At 39.9% G+C, this 22,067-nt stretch overlaps 1 protein-coding gene across 2 annotated transcripts in view; it reads left to right on the top strand.

Moving 5' to 3' along the window:
* The window catches only part of nlgn4xa (neuroligin 4 X-linked a), a 108,464-nt gene extending 86,901 nt beyond the window's left edge, over window positions 1–21,563 (top strand). For both annotated transcript variants that reach the window (XM_058050613.2, XM_078796955.1), the window contains 3 exons: window positions 996–1,181; window positions 12,998–13,787; window positions 17,782–21,563. In XM_058050613.2, the coding sequence (XP_057906596.2) occupies window positions 996–1,181; window positions 12,998–13,787; window positions 17,782–18,670 (1,865 nt within the window). In that variant the 3' untranslated portion in view covers window positions 18,671–21,563. The remainder of the gene's footprint in view (window positions 1–995; window positions 1,182–12,997; window positions 13,788–17,781) is intronic.
* The last annotated feature ends 504 nt before the right edge of the window (window positions 21,564–22,067 follow it).

Raw genomic sequence — 22,067 nt, 5'->3', positions numbered from 1 at the left:
AAAGACTTGTAGCTTAGTGGCTCATTAACAAACATTATTGATTGTCTGCTTAATTAGTGGCTTCATGGTATCATTTTCAGGAATGTGGTCATTGAATACGTCTACTTTTGTAGATTCATTCATTCATTCATTTTCTACCGCTTATCCTCACGAGGGTCGCGGGGGTGCTGGTGCCTATCCCAGCTGTCTTTTGGCGAGAGGCGGGGTACACCCTGGACTAGTGGCCAGCCAATCACAGGGCACATAGGGATATCTTTATCTTACAATCTTGTTCATAAGTTGTTGTTATTAAAAATAAATAAACAAATAAATACATTAAAAATTTCAATATTAAAAAATAAAAATTAAGAAAAAAATAATAATAATAATTAATAAAAAAATAAAAATAATAAAAACCAAAAATTAATAAAAATTAATAATAAAAAAATTAATTAAAAAATAAATTGTATTAGGAAAGCAGGAAGTGAACAAATGTAACAGTTACTGATTGTAAAAGTACCAGATGGAGGGGTAGGATTTAATAAGCTTTGCTTCTTCCTACTCCTTTTGGACATGTGGAACTGGGAACTGATTATGGGATGCACTCAATTGTAATCTGATGCATGTTCAAATGAAATTAAACCATTACCATCAATGTCCAAAAATCATATCTAGAGCATCTGCATTGAAAATAAGGGACACTTTCTGGAAAATCAGGGAAAATTGAGGAAATTCTGGTCTCCGTTGTACTGTATCAAAATTTAAGACTATTTTATTTTATTTTATTTTATTTTATTTTATTTTATTTTATTTTATTTTATTTTATTTTATTTTATTTTATTTTATTTTATGAATGAACAAATGTAACAGTTACTGATTGTAAAAGTACCAAATGGAGAGGAAGAAAACTGATAAATGGATGGAAAAATATTGTCTGTTCAAATTCATCCAAACTATATTCAATGAAATGATTAAGATGATATTTGTTCATCTTTTGTCTGTTTTCATCATCCCAGGGTTTCTGAGCACCGGAGACCAGGCAGCCAAGGGCAACTATGGCCTGCTGGATCAAATCCAGGCTCTCAGATGGATCAAGGAAAATATCCAGGCCTTCAAAGGAGACCCGAAGCGAGTGACCATTTTTGGCTCTGGTGCTGGGGCGTCCTGTGTCAGCCTGCTGACCCTCTCGCATTACTCTGAAGGTACAGACACATTTCATGGACATTACGTGTTTCATCTGTGTTGTTCTTTATGAACAATCCTAACTTGTCTTCTCATTCATAAAAGTTCCGTGTGCACAACACAAAACGGGGTCTGAACGAAGCGCACAAAACACTTTTTGTGATTTATGACAAACAACTTGGCAGGAGAATATCCGCAGAGCAGCGATCGCTGGCGAAGTGATGAAATGAAGCCATATGACTCAAACACATTTAATTCCACTTCATGTCAAACATGAATTATTGATCATTTTCATCATGAAATCCGTCGTGTGTGGGAAATAATTCATGGATCCCCTGCTGGTTTTGTAAGTTAACCTCATTATAAAGACATGAACAGTCCAACAGAGACGGAACATCAAGGACACGTTAAAACAAGCATTAAATAAAGGTTAGAAATTCATTTGGATTTGATCAAGGCATTTGAATGATTTGATCAAGAACTCTTACCCACACGGACCACTCATGGTAAATTAAAAACACAAAAATGGGTCCTGTCCCTTTAAGAAAGTAACGCCAACTCATGTCAACTGATTATGTGGACAAAAGACCAACCAGTCAAAACTCTCCACCGCTACGGACAAGACCAAAGAGCTGTCAGGCAACCTCAGGGACGATTAAATGCGATTAATTCTGAGTTAACTGTGAACAAAAAAATGTGATTAATCACGACCAAATATTTTAATCGATTGACAGCCCTAATCTGTATTATTAAAAATGTTATATATTATGACAATATATATTGGGGCTGCACGGTGACCGAGTGGTTAGCACGCAGACCTCACAGCTAGGAGACTGGGGTTCAATTCCACCCTCCGGAGTGAAACTCTCATCAGTCCAAAAATGTGTAATTAAGAGGAAAAACAACATAAATAAGTCACTTTTGGTGGTATTTATAAATGAGGTATCATCAGAGCGAGTTATTATTATTATTATTATTATTATAGGGTTAGTTTATTATTATAGGGTTTGGGTTAGGGTTAGGGTTATAGGGTTATTATTATTAGGGTTATTATTCATTCATTCATTCATTTTCTACCGCTTTTCCTCACGAGGGTCGCGGGGGTGCTGGAGCCTATCCCAGCTGTCTTCGGGCGTAAGGCGGGGTACACCCTAGACTGGTCGCCAGCCAATCACAGGGCACATATAGACAAACAACCATTCACACTCACATTCATACCTATGGACAATTTGGAGTATCCAATTAACCTAGCATGTTTTTGGAATGTGGGAGGAAACCGGAGGGTTATTATTATTATTATTATTATTATTATTATTATTATTATTATTATTATTATTATTATTATTATTATTATTATTATTATTATTATTATTATTATTATTATTATTATTATTATTATATAGCTGAAATACCACACATTTATTTAAGTACATAGATACAATAACTTGCCTGTTTAACTCATGGGGCTACATGGTGAGCAAGTGGTTAGCGTGTAGGCAACGCAGCTAGGAGTTCGATTCCACACTCTGGCATCTCTGTTTGGAGTTTGCATGTTCTCCCCGTGCATTTTGTGGGTTTTTTCCGGGTACTCTGGTTTCCTCCCACATTTCATATAAAATAAAAAAAAATATTTCATATAAAATAAAATTCAAAATAAAATAAAATTCAAAATAAAATAAAATAAAATAAAATAAAATAAAATAAAATAAAATAAAATAAAATAAAATAAAATAAAATAAAATAAAATAAAATAAAATAAAATAAAATAAATGCATGGTGGTTGAGTGGTTAGCACGCAGACCTCAGAGCTAGGAGACCAGGGTTCAATTCCACCCACATTCCAAAAACATGCTAGGTTAATTAGCGACTCCACATTGTCCATAGGTATGAATGTGAGTGTGAATGGTTGTTTGTCTATATGTGCCCTGTGATTGGCTGGCCACCAGTCCAGGGTGTACCCCGCCTCTCACCTGAAGATGGCTGGGATAGGCTCCAGCACCCCAGCTACCATTTTGAGTCTTATTTTGAAATTGTATTTACCACTAACTTGAAACAAAGAGGATTTTAGAAGGGTGAGTTATCTCTTGGCAGGTTTGGTGAATTTATGTGTATTTGTACTGTATATTGTATACTATATAAACTGTGTATTGAGTATGTAAGTGGTACAAGCTGTAGTAAGATGTGGTGAACTGTGATATTTATGCTGTTTTGCTGTCCGCAACGTGGAAATAATCAATACAATGCGATTCATGTTGCACTTAAATATAATGATTATAAATAATTGTGAAAACAAAGGCACATAAAGTCCCAAAAAAAATCAATAAGGAAAGGAATTCAATAGAAGGAGTGAAACTATGCACCAAGCTAAAATTATTCTTTCATTTAACGTACACACAACAATGAACTGTTCACATGAGGCGTTCAAGCAGATGACGTAAATCTCAGTCTTCTGCGGTAATGTAGTCAACCTGTTCACGTACCCCCCCTACGGCAATCTGCAAGACCAAAGAGCTGTGAGGCAACATCAGGGATGATTAAATGTGATTAATTCTGAGTTAACTGTGCACAAAATGTGATTAATCACGATCAAATATTTTAATCGATTGACAGCCCTAATCTGTATTATTAAAAATTTTATATATTATGATAATATATTGGCGCTGCATGGTGCTCGAGTGGTTAGCGCGCAGACCTCACAGCTAGGAGACTGGGGTTCAATTCCACCCTCCGGAGTGAAAATCTCATCAGTCCAAAAATGTGTAATTAAGGGGAAAAACAACATAAATAAGTCACATTTGGTGGTATTTATAAATGAGGTATCATCAGAGTGAGTTATTATTATTATTATTATAGGGTTATTTTATTATTATAGGGTTAGGGTTATTATTATTATTATTATTATTATTATTATTTTATAGCTGAAATACCACACATTTATTTAAGTACATATTAAGTACAAATGTGTAATTAAGGGGAAAAAGGGGTATTTATAAATGAGGTATCATCAGAGTGAGTTATTATTATTATTATTATTATTATTATTATTTTTTTTATATAAAATAAAAAAGTATTTCATATGAAATAAAATTCCAAATAAAATAAAATAAAATAAAAGGGCTGCACAGTGGTTGAGTGGTTAGCACGCACACCTCAGAGCTAGGAGACCAGGGTTCAATTCCACCCTCGACCATCTCGGTGTGGAGTTTGCAAAACATGAGGCGTTCAAGCAGCGTTCAAGCAGATGACGTAAATCTCAGTCTTCTGCGGTAATGTAGTCAAGCTGTTCACGTACCCCCCCACGGCAATCTGCATACCCCTCGGGATATCCGTACCTCACTTTTGGAAGCTAGAATCCAGGGAGATGAATGTGAATTTTCCAACCGCCAACAATTCTGACCCCCACATACGCGGTCATGTGACCATGTCGCACAGAAATGAGTCATGCCTCTTCAACTAAAAGCTCTGTGAGACCGCCATGGGCGCCAGTTGGCAGCCGCCTTTCCATCAGTGCACCGCAGGGCAGCTGTGACTACACATGTAGATGTACCGGCAACCAGTGTGGGACTGTGGCTGATTAAATAAAGGCTCTTTTGGTGTCTACAAAGGCACTATATAAATCTAATCAATTATTATTATGATTGGTGCATTAATAAATGGAATAAAAACAGTATAGCATTGCATCGTGATGGGTGTATCGACTCAGAGGTATCGAACGAGTCTTCTCCTGACGTTCATTCATTCATTCATTCTCTAACGCTTATCTTCACAAGGGTCGCATGGGGTGCTGGAGCCTATCCCAGCTGTCTTTGGGCGAGAGGCGGGGTACACTCTGGACTGGTGGCCAGCCAATCACAGGGCACATATAGACAAACAACCATTCACACTCACATTCATACCTATGGACAATTTGGAGTCGCTAATTAACCTAGCATGTTTTTGGAATGTGGGAGGAAACCGGAGTACCCAGAGAAAACCCACGCATGCACGGGGAGAACATGCAAACTCCACACAGAGATGGCCGAGGGCGGAATTGAACCCTGGTCTCCGAGCTGTGAGGTCTGCGCTATTCCATTACATCTCTGATAATTTTTGTTTAGATTTAGTTGTATTTAATTTTAATGACTCTTTTTTATTGTATTATGTTTGAAGTTTGAAATGTATATTTTTGGACCCCAGGAAGGGGTTTATTAAACATAAATAAACGAGCTATTAAACCTGAGTGGTGAATCTGAAGTACTGGCTAAAAAGAAACAGCCCTGTTGTGTCTTGTGACATGGGGCATGAATACAAAAAAATTATTATATATGTAAATGTTTTGACTAATAATAGGACATATTCAACCCCAAAACAGGGATCATTTAGGTGTTCATTTTTTGAAAAACCGTGATGTAGCGAGGGACCACTGTATATGTATATTTTAGTAAGAATCACATGCACACCTTTATAAACGACATGGTTCTGCCACCATCATATTTCAGAGGGAATATTTTTATTTTATGTTATTTTTATATATGTCTAAATGTTTAAATGTCTAAATGTTTAAAATTTTGGGTGTCCACCAAGTGGAACCAAATGTCGTAAACAATCCGCCTATTGCAATCCATTGGAATGTAATGGCGCGTGCCAATGATGCTGGGAGTCCACTGGGCCGGCGCCAGTTTGGGCCACTTCACACCACTTTGCGCCACTTTGCGCCATTTCGCTCCACTTCGCTCCACTTCGCGCCACTTCGCGCCACTTCGCGCCACTTCGCGCCACTTCGCGCCACTTCGCGCCACTTCGCGCCACTTCGCGCCAATGCAATTTGCTGGGGTCGCCAGGAACGGCGGCAAAAATTTTGTTTGGCAGCAAGAAAATGTCTAAATGTTTAAAATTTTGGGTGTCCACCAAGTGGAACCAAACGTCGTAAACAATCCGCCTATTGGAATCCACTGGAATGGAATGACGCGTGCCAATGATGCTGGGAGTCCACTGGGCCGGCGCCAGTTTGGGCCACTTTGCGCCAATTCGCTCCACTTCACGCCAATGCAATTTGCTGTGGTCGCCCGTAACAGCGGAAAAATTGAGTTTAGCGGCAAGAAAATTTTGAAATGTTTAAAATTTTTGGTGTCCACCAAGTGGAACCAAATGTTGCAAACAATCCGCCTATTGGAATCCACTGGAATGTAATGGTGTGCGCCAAGTTGCGCCAGGGAAAACAGGGATCATTTAGTTGTTCATTTTTTGAAAAACCGTGATGTAGCGAGGGACTATACTATGTATATTTTAGTAAGAATCACATGCACACCTTTATAAACGACATGGTTCTGCCGCCATCATATTTCAGAAGGATTATTTTTATTTTATTTTATTTTATTTTATTTTATTTTATTTTATTTTATTTTATTTTATTTTATTTTATTTTATTTTAATTATTTTAATTTTATTTAAGTCACGCTTCATCCATTTTTGTCAAGTCAGAGGCAGGAAATGTCATTCATGCTCTATCCAGTGTTACGCTAAAGTTGCACTAATCTATTTTTTGTCCCAAACTTCCCATGCATCCCAAATCTTTTCATCATTCCTGTCTTGTTTTGATGGATTCCAAATGAATGGCTTTGATAAAATGTGAATTTCCTCAGGGAAATCCAACCCTGTTGGCATCCAACATGTTCATTAACTGTGGCGGCAGCAAAAGCTGGGATGCTTCTTGGATGCAAGGCCTGGTGGGAAATGTCTAATTTGGGCCCAGAACCTACTTTTCAAGTTGGCCTGGTTGAGTCATCATTGTTACTTGCCTACGTGGGTAGAAATATTACAACACAAGAAATACTGACGCCCCATTAAATTGTGCCATAGTGACCTAGACCTGGTCCAGTATTTTAAGATATGGAATAATGTAGTATTCTGGTGGACTACTTAATAACGAAAGGCCACAAACAACACAGAAAGAGCTAGGTGTTGTGTTCATGAACAAGGAAGGGTTGAATTGCATACAATGGCCGACAATAATACATAATGCATATAACAGAGACAGATATGACCGAAGGGTCCGTGCTTGGGCAAAGGTCCAATTCTAATGTATCTAATGCTAGGGGTCCACTGGGCCGGTGCCAGTTGGTGCCAATGCAATTTGCTGTGGCGCCTTGTGTCGCCAATAAGGTGCGTAATGGTGTGCAGTGGCTCAAACTGCCTCCCAACTGGCTCGTGGTCGCCCGTAACGGCGGCAAAAATTGAGTTTGGCGACAAGAAAATTTCTAAATGTTTAACATTTTGGTCGCTCTGATTGCTTGATGCAAGCAGTGTCCACCAAGTGGAACCAAATGTCACAAACAGTCGGCCTATTGGAATCCACTGGAATGTAATGGCGCGTGCCACGTTGCGCCAATGATCCAGTCGGCGCCAATGCAATTTGCTGTGGTCGCCCGTAACGGTGGCAAAAATTTTGTTTGGCAGCAAGAAAATTTCAAAATGTGGCCTTTCAAATTCCAAAAATTTTGGGGGTCCACCAAGTGCGCCAATGATGCTCGGAGTCCACTGGGCCAGCGCCAGTTGGTGCCACTTCGTGCCAATGCAATTTGCTGTGGTCGCCCATAACGGCAGAAAAAGTTTAGGCAAGAAAATTTCTAAATGTTTAAAATTTAGAAATTTAAAATTTAAATTTGAAATTTAAACTTTGCGCCACTTTGCGCCACTTTGCGCCACTTCGTGCCACTTCGCGCCACTTCGCGCCACTTCGCGCCACTTCGCGCCACTTCGCGCCACTTCGCGCCACTTCGGGCCAATGAAATTTGCTGTGGTCGCCCGTAACGGCGGCAAAAATTTAGTTGGGCGGCAAGAAAATTTCTAAATGTTTAGAATTTTGGGGGTCCACCAAGTGGAACCAGATGTCGCAAACAATGCACCCTTTTGGAATCCACTGGAATGATGTGTGCCAATGATGCTGGGAGTCCACTGGGCCGGTGCCAGTTTGTGCCACTTTGCGCCACTTTGTGCCAATGCAGTTTGCTGTGGTTGCCCGTAACGGCAGCAAAAATTGAGTTTGGCGGCAAGAAAATTTCGAAATGTTTAAAATTTTTGGTGTCCACCAAGTGGAACCAAATGTCACAAACAATCTGCCTATTGGAATCCACTGGAATGTAATGGCGCGCGCCAAGTTGCGCCAATGAGTCCACTGGGCCGGCGCCAGTTGGTGCCAGTTTGCGCCAATGCAATTTTCTGTGGTCGTCCATAACGGTGGCAAAATTTGAGTTTGGCGGCAAGAAAATTTGTAAATGTTTAAAATTGTGGGTGTCCACCAAGTGGAACCAAATGTCGTAAACAATCCATTGGAAGCCACTGGAATGTAATGGCACGCCATAGATGCTAGGAGTCCACTGGGCCGGCGCCAGTTGGTGCCACTTCGTGCCAATGCAATTTGCTGTGGTCGCCAGTAACGGCGGCAAAAATTTTGTTTGGCGGCAAGAAAATTTCTAAATGTTTAAAATTTTGGGTGTCCACCGAGAGGAACCAAACATCGTAAACAATCCGCCTATTGGAATCCACTGGAATGTAATGGCGCGTGCCAATGATGCTGGGATTCCACTGGGCGGCGCCAGTTTGTGCCAGTTTGCGCCAGTTGGTGCCACTTTGCGCCAATGCAATTTGCTGTGGTCGGCAGTAACAGCGGCAAAAATTGAGTTTGACGGCAAAAAAAATTCTAAATGTTTTGAATTTTGGGTGTCCACCAAGTGGAACCAAATGTCGCAAATGTCGCCAATGATGCTAGGAGTCCACTGAGCCGGCGCCAGTTTGTGCCATTTTGCGCCACTTTGCGCCACTTTGCGCCACTTTGCGCCACTTTGCGCCACTTTGCGCCACTTTGCGCCAATGCAATTTGCTGTGGTCGCCTGTAATGCCGGCAAAAATTGAGTTTGGCGGCAAGAAAATTTCAAAATGTTTAAAATTTTGGGTGTCCACCAAGTGGAACCAAACGTCGTAAACAATCCGCCTATTGGAATCCACTGGATTGTAATGGCACGCGCCAAGTTGCACCAATGAGTCCACTTGGCCGGCGCCAGTTCACGCCAGTTCATGCCAAAGATTGGCTCTCATAGAGTCTGGAGTCACGGAGTCTCATGGATTGGCGCGTAGTGGCTCGGAGCCAATCACATAATCTTTGGCGTGAACTGGCACCAACTGGCGCCGGCCCAGTGGACTCCCAGCATTAATGATCGTCCTTTGACGCGAAAGTGAAACCATTCCTGTCAGGGCATGCCTTTTCCTTTAGAGGATGATTACACTGGATCTTGCTCTCAGATCAGTTCTTAGACTAGAACTGTCGTATCTGTTCTGGTCTGTTCGTCCCACCTAGTCTTTGAGCATGAACCAATGAAGCCTGATTGGATTGTTTGGGTAGCAACAAATGGCGGACGCCAATTTCGATGTCTTCATTCATGACATCGTGTCAAGTCAAGGCGGTGTCTCACAGGTAACAAACCAACGCAACGCGTCGTCATCCTCCATTTTTTAGAGCATAACCTTTGAAAACCCGCCACAGGGGACAGCGTGGGTGTGTTTGTGTCACCATGGTAACCGGAATAATTGTTTGGCGAAAAGCTCAACCAAACTATGCCCGGATAATGGATATCGTGGAGGAGTTTCAATGCAGAAAATAGGTGCTGTTCGTGTATTGTAGGTAATTAATGATTCTGTTAAAAGTAAAGTGCTTCCATTAAAAAAAAAAAAAAAAAAAAACAAGAACCAGAAACGCATCCACCAAGAAAAAGGCCACTGCTGACACCCATTTTCGAATTCACTTCCTAATTAACCTGTCAGGCGTATTAGGTTGAACAGCATAAAATGTACCTGCAAATGTCATCACAGTCACTTTAGATTTTTCTTTCTCGTCTTTTCTTTTTGATTGTAAAGACCGCCGGCCCAGTAAGAGCATATTTAGTCTCTGAGATAACCTCCCGTGGTTCAGCCTGTCAGGACGAATACTCGAATGGACGAATGCTAAGAAGTTTGTGATAAAAATGCATTAAGAGCACAGTGTATTAATAAGACGAGAAGATTATTATTCGCATATTAACCGAACAATTTACACAAACACAAATTTTGCCGTTTTTTTTTTTTTTAACATTAACTGTAAAACTTGCCAAGCACTTCAACCAATGAATTTTGCCGTGTCGGACGGGGCATTCGATTGCCGGACAATATTTTTTCCGTCAGACTCCATGAGAGCCAATATTAAAAATAATAACAATGACAGTGAATATCTGTCCTCGTGGGGTTTCAAACCGGTCAACCAAAGAACGATAGACTCTTCAGAGAAGGAAGCGAAATTTAACACAAGATAGCCACAATAATAATACAAGTCACATTATATTCACAAACATCGTAACCAATACGCCTGACTTAAATTACTACTAGTAGCTTTGAATTAGTGACTAATTTATTATTTTTTTATTAAATATTTTTATTTAATAAATTATATTAATAAATTGTATTTAATTATTTAAATTTATTTTTTATTATTATTTACATTTTAATTATTTCATTATTTTTTTATTATTTTATAAATTGGAATAATTTTTGTTGTTCTGGTTCTGGTTGGCTTCAATCATTTTAAGGGTTGTATTCCATTACAATTACAAATGGTAATGGTAATGTTTTTATTTCATTTGAACATGCATCAGATTACAATTGAGTGCATCCCATAATCAGTTCCCAGTTCCACATGTCCAAGAGTAGTAGGAAGAAGCAAAGCTTATTAAATCCTACCCCTCCATCTGGTACTTTTACAATTAGTAACTGTTACATTTGTTCACGTCCTGCTTTCCTAATATAATTAAGTATTTTTTGTACTTTTTTTGTATTTTTTTGTAAATTTTTTGTACATTTTACATTTGTTCACTTCCTGCTTTCCTAATATAGTTGTCCAAAAGGAGTAGGAAGAAGCAAAGCTTAGTAAATCCTACCCCTCCATCTGGTACTTTTACAATCAGTAACTGTTACATTTGTTCACTTCCTGCTTTCCATAATACAGTTTAAGGCTTTTTTTTAATTATTATATTCTTTTTAAATAATGTACCTCGTACCAAAGTAGGAGGTGATATGACCATCCAATGCCATAATGGGTACCATAGTAAGTGTCAATATAGTGATATATATAGCACATCATGACTGGTTCAAGACTCTTCATCCTTGTATTTAGCAAACATCAACTGCTTGTATTGTTTCTTGAATTGGCTCATCGTTGTGCATTGTTTGACTTCCTTACTCAATCCATTCCATAGTTTGATTCCACATACTGAAATGCTATGCTAAGGCTAACGTAGTCCGAGCATATAAGTGTTTCAAATGTAGTTCTTCCCTGAGATCATATTTCTCCTCTCTTGTAGAGAAGTATTGGATGACATTTTTAGCTAATTGGTTATTTTTAGCCTTATGCATTATTTTAGCTGTTTGAAGATGAACTATATCAGCAAGTTGAAGTACATATTTGTGATTTTAGAAATAAGGAGTTAGTATGTTCACTGTAGGCGGCATTATGAATTATCCTTACTGGCCTTTTTTGCAGTACATTTAGCGAAATCTGAGATGTAACATACAACTACACGAGTGGAAGCACAAGGTTACAGTAAAGAAACATGCAACAGGATATAGATAACTGTTGGAATAAATGAATACAATTTCATGGAATCAACACTAGAATCTAAGTCGGTATGGTATTATGTCAGGGGTCTCAAACTCAATTTACTTGGGGGCCACTGGAGCTCAGGTCTGGTGAGACTGGGCCGCATCAGGTTTTCCAAAAAAAAAAAAAACAAACTTCGCTTTGGTTCCAATTTTCTAGAAGAAAAGCTCTGATAAAACATTCCACTGTTCTCAAATATCTTACTTTTTATTTTTCTACGCAAAATAAGATGAAAAATAAATAAACAAATCAAGAATAAAGAAAATCAATCAATCAGTAATAAATAAATATAATAATAATATAACAGCAAATAATAAAAACTTAGAAAGAAACCACATATAGTTGGTGGGTAGACAAATTATTTTTTCCAGATTAAAATGAACAAAGCATAATTAGAGCCCTGTAGACATGACAAAACACGACTATAGTCACATTTATACTCTTTTTATTTACAACATATTGCGCAACTGCGAGGTCTTGAGACACATGCTAACTCGCAAACTAGAGAGCTAGCGACCTAAACGGTAGCCTTCAAGTTATTTCCTTTCAACTTAAATAGCCAAAAACGTACCACTTCCACACGGATAGGGAGGATAACTATTAACAGTTATTTAACCTTTAACATGAACATTAATCAAACGTAATAATTTTTTCTGGGTACATGATACCATACAGCATCCATATCAAACTTGCGCGGGGGGCGCACTAACATTAAACATTAACATTAACATGACATTAACATTTCATATCAAGGCGGGGGCCTCAAACTAGTGTCCTGCGGACCATATTTGGCCCGCGGGCCGCGTGTTTGAGACCCCTGTATTATGTAATATAACAATGTTCTCTACAGATGGAGCATAGTTCAAATGTGTAGAAATTCAAAAGCATCTCTGAGTAAACTATCGGGCCGAGCGTCCTGGTTTTTGGTTATCAAAATACGATGACGGTTGATATCGTTGTTGGTATCGGTAATGAAGTGGTGAACAATTTCCAACCAATATGGAGAATCTCTTCAAAATCCCAAACCCCACAGACCGTAACTCTTCACCCTTCAGTCATTACCCTCAAACTAAAACCACTTTTGTCCGTCCCTTGAACCACGATCAGTCCCTCAAATCCAACCTGAAGTGACCTTCAGGACTGCAAAGTGTTTAAACATGCCATTTCTATTTTCAGATATGTTCCAGAAAGCCATCATTCAAAGCGGCACGGCACTCTCCAGCTGGGCAGTCAACTACCAACCGGCTAAGTACACGCGAGCCCTGGCAGAGAAGGTGGGCTGCAACGTTCTGGACTCCATTGACTTGGTGCAGTGCCTGCAGAACAAGAACTACAAGGAGCTGATTGAGCAATATGTGACGCCGGCGAAGTACCACATTGCTTTCGGTCCTGTGATTGACGGTGACGTGATCCCTGACGACCCCCAGATCCTCATGGAGCAAGGCGAGTTCCTCAACTATGACATTATGCTAGGCGTCAATCAAGGCGAGGGATTTAAGTTCGTGGATGGGATCGTGGACAGCGAGGACGGCGTCTCGGCCAACGATTTCGACTTTGCCGTGTCCGACTTTGTGGACCACTTGTACGGCTACCCCGAGGGCAAGGACACTCTACGTGAGACAATCAAGTTCATGTACACCGACTGGGCAGACAAGGAGAATCCAGAGACACGACGCAAAACCCTTGTGGCGCTGTTCACGGACCACCAGTGGGTGGCGCCAGCCGTGGCTACAGCTGATCTCCACGCCCAATATGGCTCCCCGACTTACTTTTATGCTTTTTACCATCACTGCCAAAGCGACATGAAGCCCAGCTGGTCCGACTCTGCTCATGGTGACGAAGTCCCTTATGTTTTCGGGATTCCGATGATTGGCCCGACGGAGCTCTTCAACTGTAATTTCTCCAAGAACGATGTGATGCTGAGCGCTGTTGTCATGACCTACTGGACTAATTTTGCCAAAACAGGGTAATTATCTATATTATTCTTCTTCATCATTTTATTGACTATTCTTTGTTCAGTTTGCCTGATATCGTTTTATAACTTTTATGAGCTTATTGTCAGATCAAGCAAGACAGCAAAGACATGACACAGCATCGATTCTTCGCATAGGGTTTTTATAGGCAGTGGCTAATAACGCAACTTTTAGCTAACGATGGGGTGGAGGACCCATATACGCTCTTGATGGCAAAGGAAATGAAGGATTTCAGAGTTCTGCAGAGTTTTACAGAAGAAAATTTGGGTAGACCGAAAAAAAATGTCATTGGTCCTGAGCTGGAGGTTCGTCAAGACATGGGACCATCCTCAGCAGTTTGTTACCAGTGCCAAGACCAGTCCAACGACCATCACACATTTTTGTTTTACTCTACTGGAGTTCTACTTCGACCCCCCCAACGCAAATTCTAGCATCTTTTCAACTGCTCTTAAAATTATGATTAGGAGTAAATCACTTGACAATGAGGCCATACCAACATGGCGTCGCCAATATCATCCATAAGTGATATGATAGGTACATAGAAGGTAGAAATATATGATATCATGTAGGGCTGCAAGTAATGACTATTTGATTAGGCGATTAATCTGAAGCTTAATCTAAAGTTTGTCCCAACTTTTCTCACCAAGAGCCACGTATGGAAAGGTTGCGAGGGCCATATTTTTATGCTATGCTATTTTATGCTATTTTTTTTTGTAATATTATGACTTTATTATGCTAATAGTTTGTCTTTACCCACATACATTTACTGCCTTTTTTAGTTTTTAATTGTTTTCTTGCATTTTTTTTAGAATGTGCTGGTATGTTAAACAGGGCTGCACAGTGGTCGAGTGGTTAGCACGCAAACCTCACAGCTAAGAGCTAGTTCATAAGACATAGGCTTAAGTGCACACAAAATTCTGCCCTAAATTTTCAAAGTTAACCAAAAAAACATGCCAGCCTTGGTTAACATCTGCCCCAGTCAACATGTTTTTTTGGTTAATAACCAACACTATTGCTGCACGGCGGAGAGTGGTTAGCGCGCCGGCCACACAGCTAGGAAACCCGAGTTCAATTCCACCCTCGGCCATCTCTGTGTGGAGTTTGCATGTTCTCCTCGTGCATGCGTGGGTTTTCTCCGGGTACTCCGGTTTCCTCCCAAAAAGACATAGGCTTAAGTGCACACAAAATTCTGGCCTAAATTTTCAAAGTTAACTAAAAAAAAACATGCTAAACTTGGTTAACATCCGCCCCGGTTAACACGTTTTTTGGTTAACAAACAACACTATTGAGGCTGCACGGCGGAGAGTGGTTAGCGCGCCGGCCACACAGCTAGGACACCCGAGTTCAATTCCATCCTCGGCCATTTCTGTGTGGAGTTTGCATGTTCTCCCCGTGCATGCGTGGGTTTTCTCCGGGTACTCCGGTATCCTCCCAACAAGACATAGGCTTAAGTGCACACAAAATTCTGGCCTAAATTTTCAAAGTTAACCAAAAAAAAAATGCTAACCTTGGTTAACATCCGCCCCGGTTAACACGTTTTTTGGTTAACAACCAACACTATTGAGGCTGCACGGCGGCGAGTGGGTTTTCTCCGGGTACTCCGGTTTCCTCCCACATTCCAAAAACATGCTAGGTTAATTAGCGACTCCAAATTGTCCATAGGTATGAATGTGAGTGTGAATGGTTGTTTGTCTATATGTGCCCTGTGATTGGCTGGCCACCAGTCCAGTGTGTACCCCACCTCCCGCCCGAAGACAGTACTCCCCATGACCCTCCGCGACCCTCGTGAGGATAAGCGGTAGAAAATGGTATATTAAACAACTGACAAGTTAAATGAAAACATTACACGACATATTTTCTCATCAAGAGAACAGATGTAACATGTTAGCGTATACCTACAGTTACCCATTTCCTGTTTTTATACTCTTGATTGAAAGCTTAAAGGGACCATATGTAAGTAAAGCACACACTTCAATGAGCAGGCAAGGGAAGGCCTTTAGCATTCTGTTATATTTGCTAATTCAGCTGAAGAGAAGTGCCATATTGTCCCAGCATATGTTAGCGCTGGGAAGACAGGCTTTGTGTGGAACCCCACCACATGCTAGCAGCGCTGTGTGTATAGTTCTCATGCAGAGACCTTGCTTTGTGAAACCCTCCACTTTCTCTTGGATTAAAGGGGACCTATTGTGCTTTTTCCATTTTTCTGACCTATAAATGTAGTTAGAATTTTGTATTCTGTTGTTAAGCGATGCCAAAGTTTCAGATAATGAGCTTTGCAAATTTGGAAGTGAACCCTGAAAGAAGTTTGGGATGGCTGAAAACACTCAGTTTCAGAGGGCGTTGCAAAACTGCTCCTTTGTGATGTCACAGAGGAGCGGGCTTCCTTATATGGGCGTGGCTGTACACATGATACATATTGGCAATGGGTGGAATAATTTAAAACAGACCGTTTTGGCGGGAAGCACAAATCCAAGGTAATACAACTGGAATAGATGCAGATTCTGGAAGATCTAGATCAGGGGTGGGCAAACTACGGCCCGGGGGCCACATCTGGCCCATCAAGTGTTTGAATACGGTCCGCCTGTTCTTTCCAAAGTATTTCATTTTAACTCAACATACAACCTGGCATCATGGCTTGAGCCAACATTTTCGTGGTTTGGCTGTTTTATCAATTTCGTTATTTGATGTGCTCCTGAAAAAAGGGGCACAAGCACATAATAATAATAATAATAATAATAATAATAATAATAATAATAATAATAATAATAATAATAATAATAATAATAATAATAATAATAATAATAATAATATATTTTTTATTATTATTATAAATTTACACACTTTGCATCAAATAAATGATCTCAAAGTGCAGATACAATAATTCCAGGTGACTTTTATGTGTAAAAGTCTGATCCCCCCGTCAATTTTTTTAAATCAATGTCAGTGCCCACCCCCTGATCTAGTTTTCTGTGCACGTTATTGTGTGTAGCTCCTCTACAGGAGTCCACAACTCAATACAAAGGGTCAAAAAATGAGCATAATAGCTCCCCTTTTAAAAAAAACTATAAAACAGTAACAATACACACAGAAATGTGTCGTGTACTTGAACACCTCACCAGCGAAGGTTATTAAGGGGAAGAAAGGAGACAGAAATAGAGTTGTTTATCGTTCTGTGTGCAACAATCCCGACAAAAAAAATGATGAAAGATAAAAATTATTCTCTGATTGGAATCTGCCTATAGTGTCCCAAGTCTAAAAGAGTCACCAATGCGACCAGTCCGGGGTGTACCCCGCCTATCGCCCGAAGACAGCTGGGATAGGCTCCAGCGGTAGAAATTCAATGAATGAATGAATGAATGAATGAGTGACCAATGCGATGATGCTTTGTTTGGGGTAACGATAATACGATAACCAAGATAGTGTATGAAAGCAAAACATAATTTTCTGCCATTTTCTGGTTTCACTGTATATAGCAGCTCCTTCCTTTCCTGTTCACCTCTTAAGCCATTATTTAAGTACCTTTCCTTCCCACTATATAGCCAAAATGGCGACCAATGCGGGTATTCATCAGTACACACTGTGTTTTGCCATACTAATCGGTGCGAACGTCGTTATGCACTTAAGGATCGGTACGGTAGCCCTGCCATTGCTTTCCATTCATATTTAGTGTATTGTATTTGTATATGGATGGCTCACAGATAGAGTAGAGTGGCCGTCTCCCAACCTAAAGGTTGCTGGACCTCCATTCTGTCAAAGTAACCTTGGGCGAGATACTGAACCTGAACCCCAGTTAGTCCTAATACTGTATCTTCAGCAGGTAAATGAGGAAACAGCGCTTGTTTGAGTACCTTGAAGGTAGAAAAGCGCTACAGTCCAATTAGCATTTATAGAATTTACCACAAAGGCAAATGTAAGGAGCTTCTTGAGGAACCCTGGAACTGCAATCCCAGTATCTGATGTTTTGTCTCTGCTATTTATTTTTCCCAGGGACCCAAATCAGCCAGTTCCACAGGATACGAAGTTCATTCACACAAAACCCAACAGGTTCGAGGAGGTCGCCTGGACAAAGTACAACCCCAAAGACCAGCTCTACCTTCATATTGGCCTCAAACCCAGAGTCCGAGACCACTACCGAGCGACCAAGGTTGCATTTTGGCTGGAACTGGTGCCGCATCTCCACAACATCAATGAATTTTTCCAGTACGTTTCAACCACCACGAAAATACCGCCGCAAGACACAACGCCGTACCCTTACACCAAGCGATTCCCGAACAAAAACAACTGGCCGTCCACTACACGCCATCCGGGTTTGCCGTCCACCAACACCAAGCATACGACGGACCGGCGTAAAAGCGGCGACTTCGCCGAGGAGTCCACAGTTGTGATAGAGACCAAGCGGGACTACTCCACTGAGTTAAGCGTCACCATCGCTGTGGGGGCCTCCCTTCTGTTCTTGAACATCCTAGCCTTTGCCGCATTGTACTACAAGAAAGACAAGCGACGAGCCGACTCGAGCCGCCACGTTCCCACCCCGCAACGCAACTCAACGCCGGCCAACGCGCCCTCTGTCGCCAACGACATGGCCCACCTGCAGAGCGAGGAGCTGATGTCACTGCAGATGAAGCAGCTGGAGCACGAGCACCATCGCGAGTGCGAGTCGGTGCAAGCGCACGATCCGCTTCACCTAGCTTGCCCGCCCGACTATACGCTCACGCTACGACGCTCTCCGGACGACGTACCGCTGATGACACCCAGCACCATCACCATGATCCCCAACTCGCTGGCTGGCATGCAGCCTCTGCACAACTTCAATACTTTTGGAGGCAGCCAGAACAGTACCAGCCTTCCGCACGGACACTCCACGACACGGGTATAGCTCCGTTGGGACCGGACCGGATTCCAAGCTTGAAGTAAGAACTGATTTGGTTAAAGGCAAATGGAAGTAATGAAGCACAGACTCCAAAGTTCAAACAGATATTATTTTGCTACGCTGCCTTCTTGAAGTATATATGGTATCAATTGATGTCTTTTTATCATAGAAAATATCAATTGTGAATGTTCTAGAGTAAAAACTACTTGGAGCTAAGCTTCATGGACTTTTTCAGAGTTTTACCAAAAGAAAAAGCCAAGCAGTAACTGACTGATGCTATGGATCTTATACGAAACAACAAGGACATGATTCATTCGAAATGTTCCAGACTCCTTACTGTGAGGGTGTCCAAACTTTTTTCCACAGTGGGGCCGCATACTAAAAAAAAAACAAAGCATGTGGGGCGCATTTTCATGTTTTTCATTTTGTGAAAAATTATCAGAATAATCCAGTTTGCTAAGAACTTAAATACTGGTGGTCCTCAGTTTAGGATGTTTCTATGTATGGCATTTTGGTTAGCGGCGTTTTGGTTTACAACATTCCGATTTATGACTTTTGTGTTTACGACCGAATCCAATACTGAATCAAATTCAGGCTGGTATCAGCAATATCGATACAGATAATATCGATACAGACACAAATATATACAAATATACCGTGTATGATGTTTCTATGTATGGCATTTTGGTTAGCGGCGTTTCGGTTTACAACATTCCGATTTATGACTTTTGTGTTTACGACCGAATCCAATACTGAATCAAATTCAGGCAGGTATCAGCAATATCGATACAGATAATATCGATACAGACATAAATATATACAAATATACAGTGTATGATGTTTCTATGTATGGCATTTTGGTTAGCGGTGTTTCGGTTTACAACATTTTCCTGTTTCCGGTTTCCTGTCCAATCCAATACTAAATAAAATTCAGGCTGGTATCAGAAATATTGATACAGACACAAATATATACAAATATACAGGGAATGATGTTTTTATGTATGGCATTTTGGTTAGCGGCGTTTCGGTTTACAACATTCCGATTTATGACTTTTGGATTTACGACCGACTGATGTGTGATACCACCGGTTTCCTGTCTGATCCATTACTGAGTCAAATTCAGGCTGGTATCAGCAATATCGATACAGATGCAATTATATACAAATATACAGTGTATGATATTTCTATGTATGGTATTTTGGTTAGCGTTGTTTCGGTTTACAACATTCTAATTTTTTACTTTTGTGTTTACGACCGAGTGATGTGTGATACCACCGGTTTCCTGTCCGATCCAATACTGAAACAAATTCAAGCTGGTATCAGCAATATTGATACAGACACAAATATATACAAATATACAGTGTATGATGTTTCTATGTATGGTATTTTGGTTAGCGGCGTTTGGTTTACAACATTTTCCTGTTTCCTGTTTCTGGTTTCCTGTCCGATCCAATACTGAATCAAATTCAGGCTAGTATCAGCAATATCGATACAGACACAAATATATCCAAATATAAAGTGTATGATGTTTCTATGTATGGCATTTTGGTTAGCGGCGTTTTGGTGTACAACTTTCCGATTTATGACTTTTGTGTTTACGACCGAGTGATGTGTGATACCACCCGTTTCCTGTCCGATCCAATACCGAATCAAATTCAGGCTGGTATCAGCAATATCAATACAGATAATATCGATACAGACACAAATATATACAAATATACAGTGTATGATGTTTTTATGTATGGCATTTTGGTTAGCTGCGTTTTGGTTTACAACATTTTCCTGTTTCCGGTTTCCTGTCCAATCCAATAGTGAATCAAATTCAGGCTGGTATCAGCAATATCGATACAGACACAAATATATACAAATATAAAGTGTATGATGTTTCTATGTATGGCATTTTGGTTTGCGGCGTTTCGGTTTACAAACTTCCGATTTATGACTTTTGTGTTCACAACCGAGTGATGTGTCATACCACCGGTTTCCTGTCCGATCCAATACTGAAACAAATTCAGGCTGGTATCAGCAATATCGATATAGACAATATCGATACAGACACAAATATATACAAATATACAGTGTATGATGTTTCTATGTATGGTATTTTGGTTAGCGGCGTTTTGGTTTACAACATTCTGATTTATGACTTTTGTGTTTGCATATTTTGATTTGCAAATCGATTTTAGAGCATAAAAATTCATCAGTATCGATAATTCAGTATTGATCACACATTACTATGACAAACACTCTCCCATAAATATATTTCAAACATTTTAAAACATAACATTCACTGGAGAAATAGTTGCAGCAACACACTGAGGAAGAATAACATTGTTTATATATATATATATATATATATATATATATACGTATATATACTCATTGAAATATATATATGAGTTATGGATTCTGTATACTGTCACAAGAAGATCTGAGGGGGAGAATATGGGAAAATATTTTAAGAAGGTAGAAAATCAAGACAACCACAGGCATAAAAGTAAGTCATTGATCATTTCTTATCCATCCAACCATTTTCTTCGGTTTGGGTCGTGGGGGCACCGGTCTCAGTCGGGAAATCCACCAGGACTTCCACCAGGAGGACTCCCAGGCTAGCTGTGGGACATAATCCCAACTGGCTGAAAACCACAATGTTTCTTCTGAAGCCGAGATAAAACTATCCGGGAAATGTATACTATTTCTTATGGGAAGAATTGACTGGGTTAGAGTACGTTTTGGTTAGAGTGGAACAGATTAACGACACTAACCAAGGTTCCATTATATTTCACATATCCTTTATGTCAGGGGTCTCAAACTCAATTTACCTGGGGGCCACCGTAGCTAGGTTCTGGGTGAAGCCGGGCCGCATCAGGTTTTCAAAAAAAACCAAAACGCATTTATTAAAAACTTAAAAAAAAAATAAAACTATAAAAAAATGCTTTTGCTTCTGCTATACCCTACACTTTTTCAGTACTTTGGTTCCGGTTTTTCACACCAAAATATCTGATAAAACATTCCACTGTTCTCAAATATCTTAATTTTTATTTTTCTGTACACATAATAAGATAAAAAAATAAACAAATTAAGAATAAAGACAATAAATCAATCAATCAGTAATAAATAAGTAAAATAATAATAAAACAGCAAATAAGAAAAACGTAAGAAACCACATACAGTTGGTAGAAATAATTTTTTTCAGATTCAAATGTACAGTATTAACAGTTATTTAACCTTTAACATGAACATTAATGAAACTTAATAATTTGACCCAATTAGCAAGTTAGCATCGTACTCAGTTCCATCTCGATGAGATGCTTTATCTTGACGTGTATTTTCCGTTTTATTCCAAATCATTTCCTGCATTTATTTGTACCCAGCGTCATAAGCCTTTAGCTTCATTGCTAAT

Source organism: Doryrhamphus excisus, linkage group LG15 (genome assembly GCF_037039965.1).
Source record: "Doryrhamphus excisus strain RoL-2023G ecotype Guam linkage group LG15, RoL_Dexc_Guam_v1.1, whole genome shotgun sequence".
NCBI lineage: Eukaryota > Metazoa > Chordata > Actinopteri > Syngnathiformes > Syngnathidae > Doryrhamphus > Doryrhamphus excisus.
The sequence above is the reverse complement of the archived record's forward strand: the minus strand, read 5'-3'. Positions and strand labels throughout refer to the sequence as shown.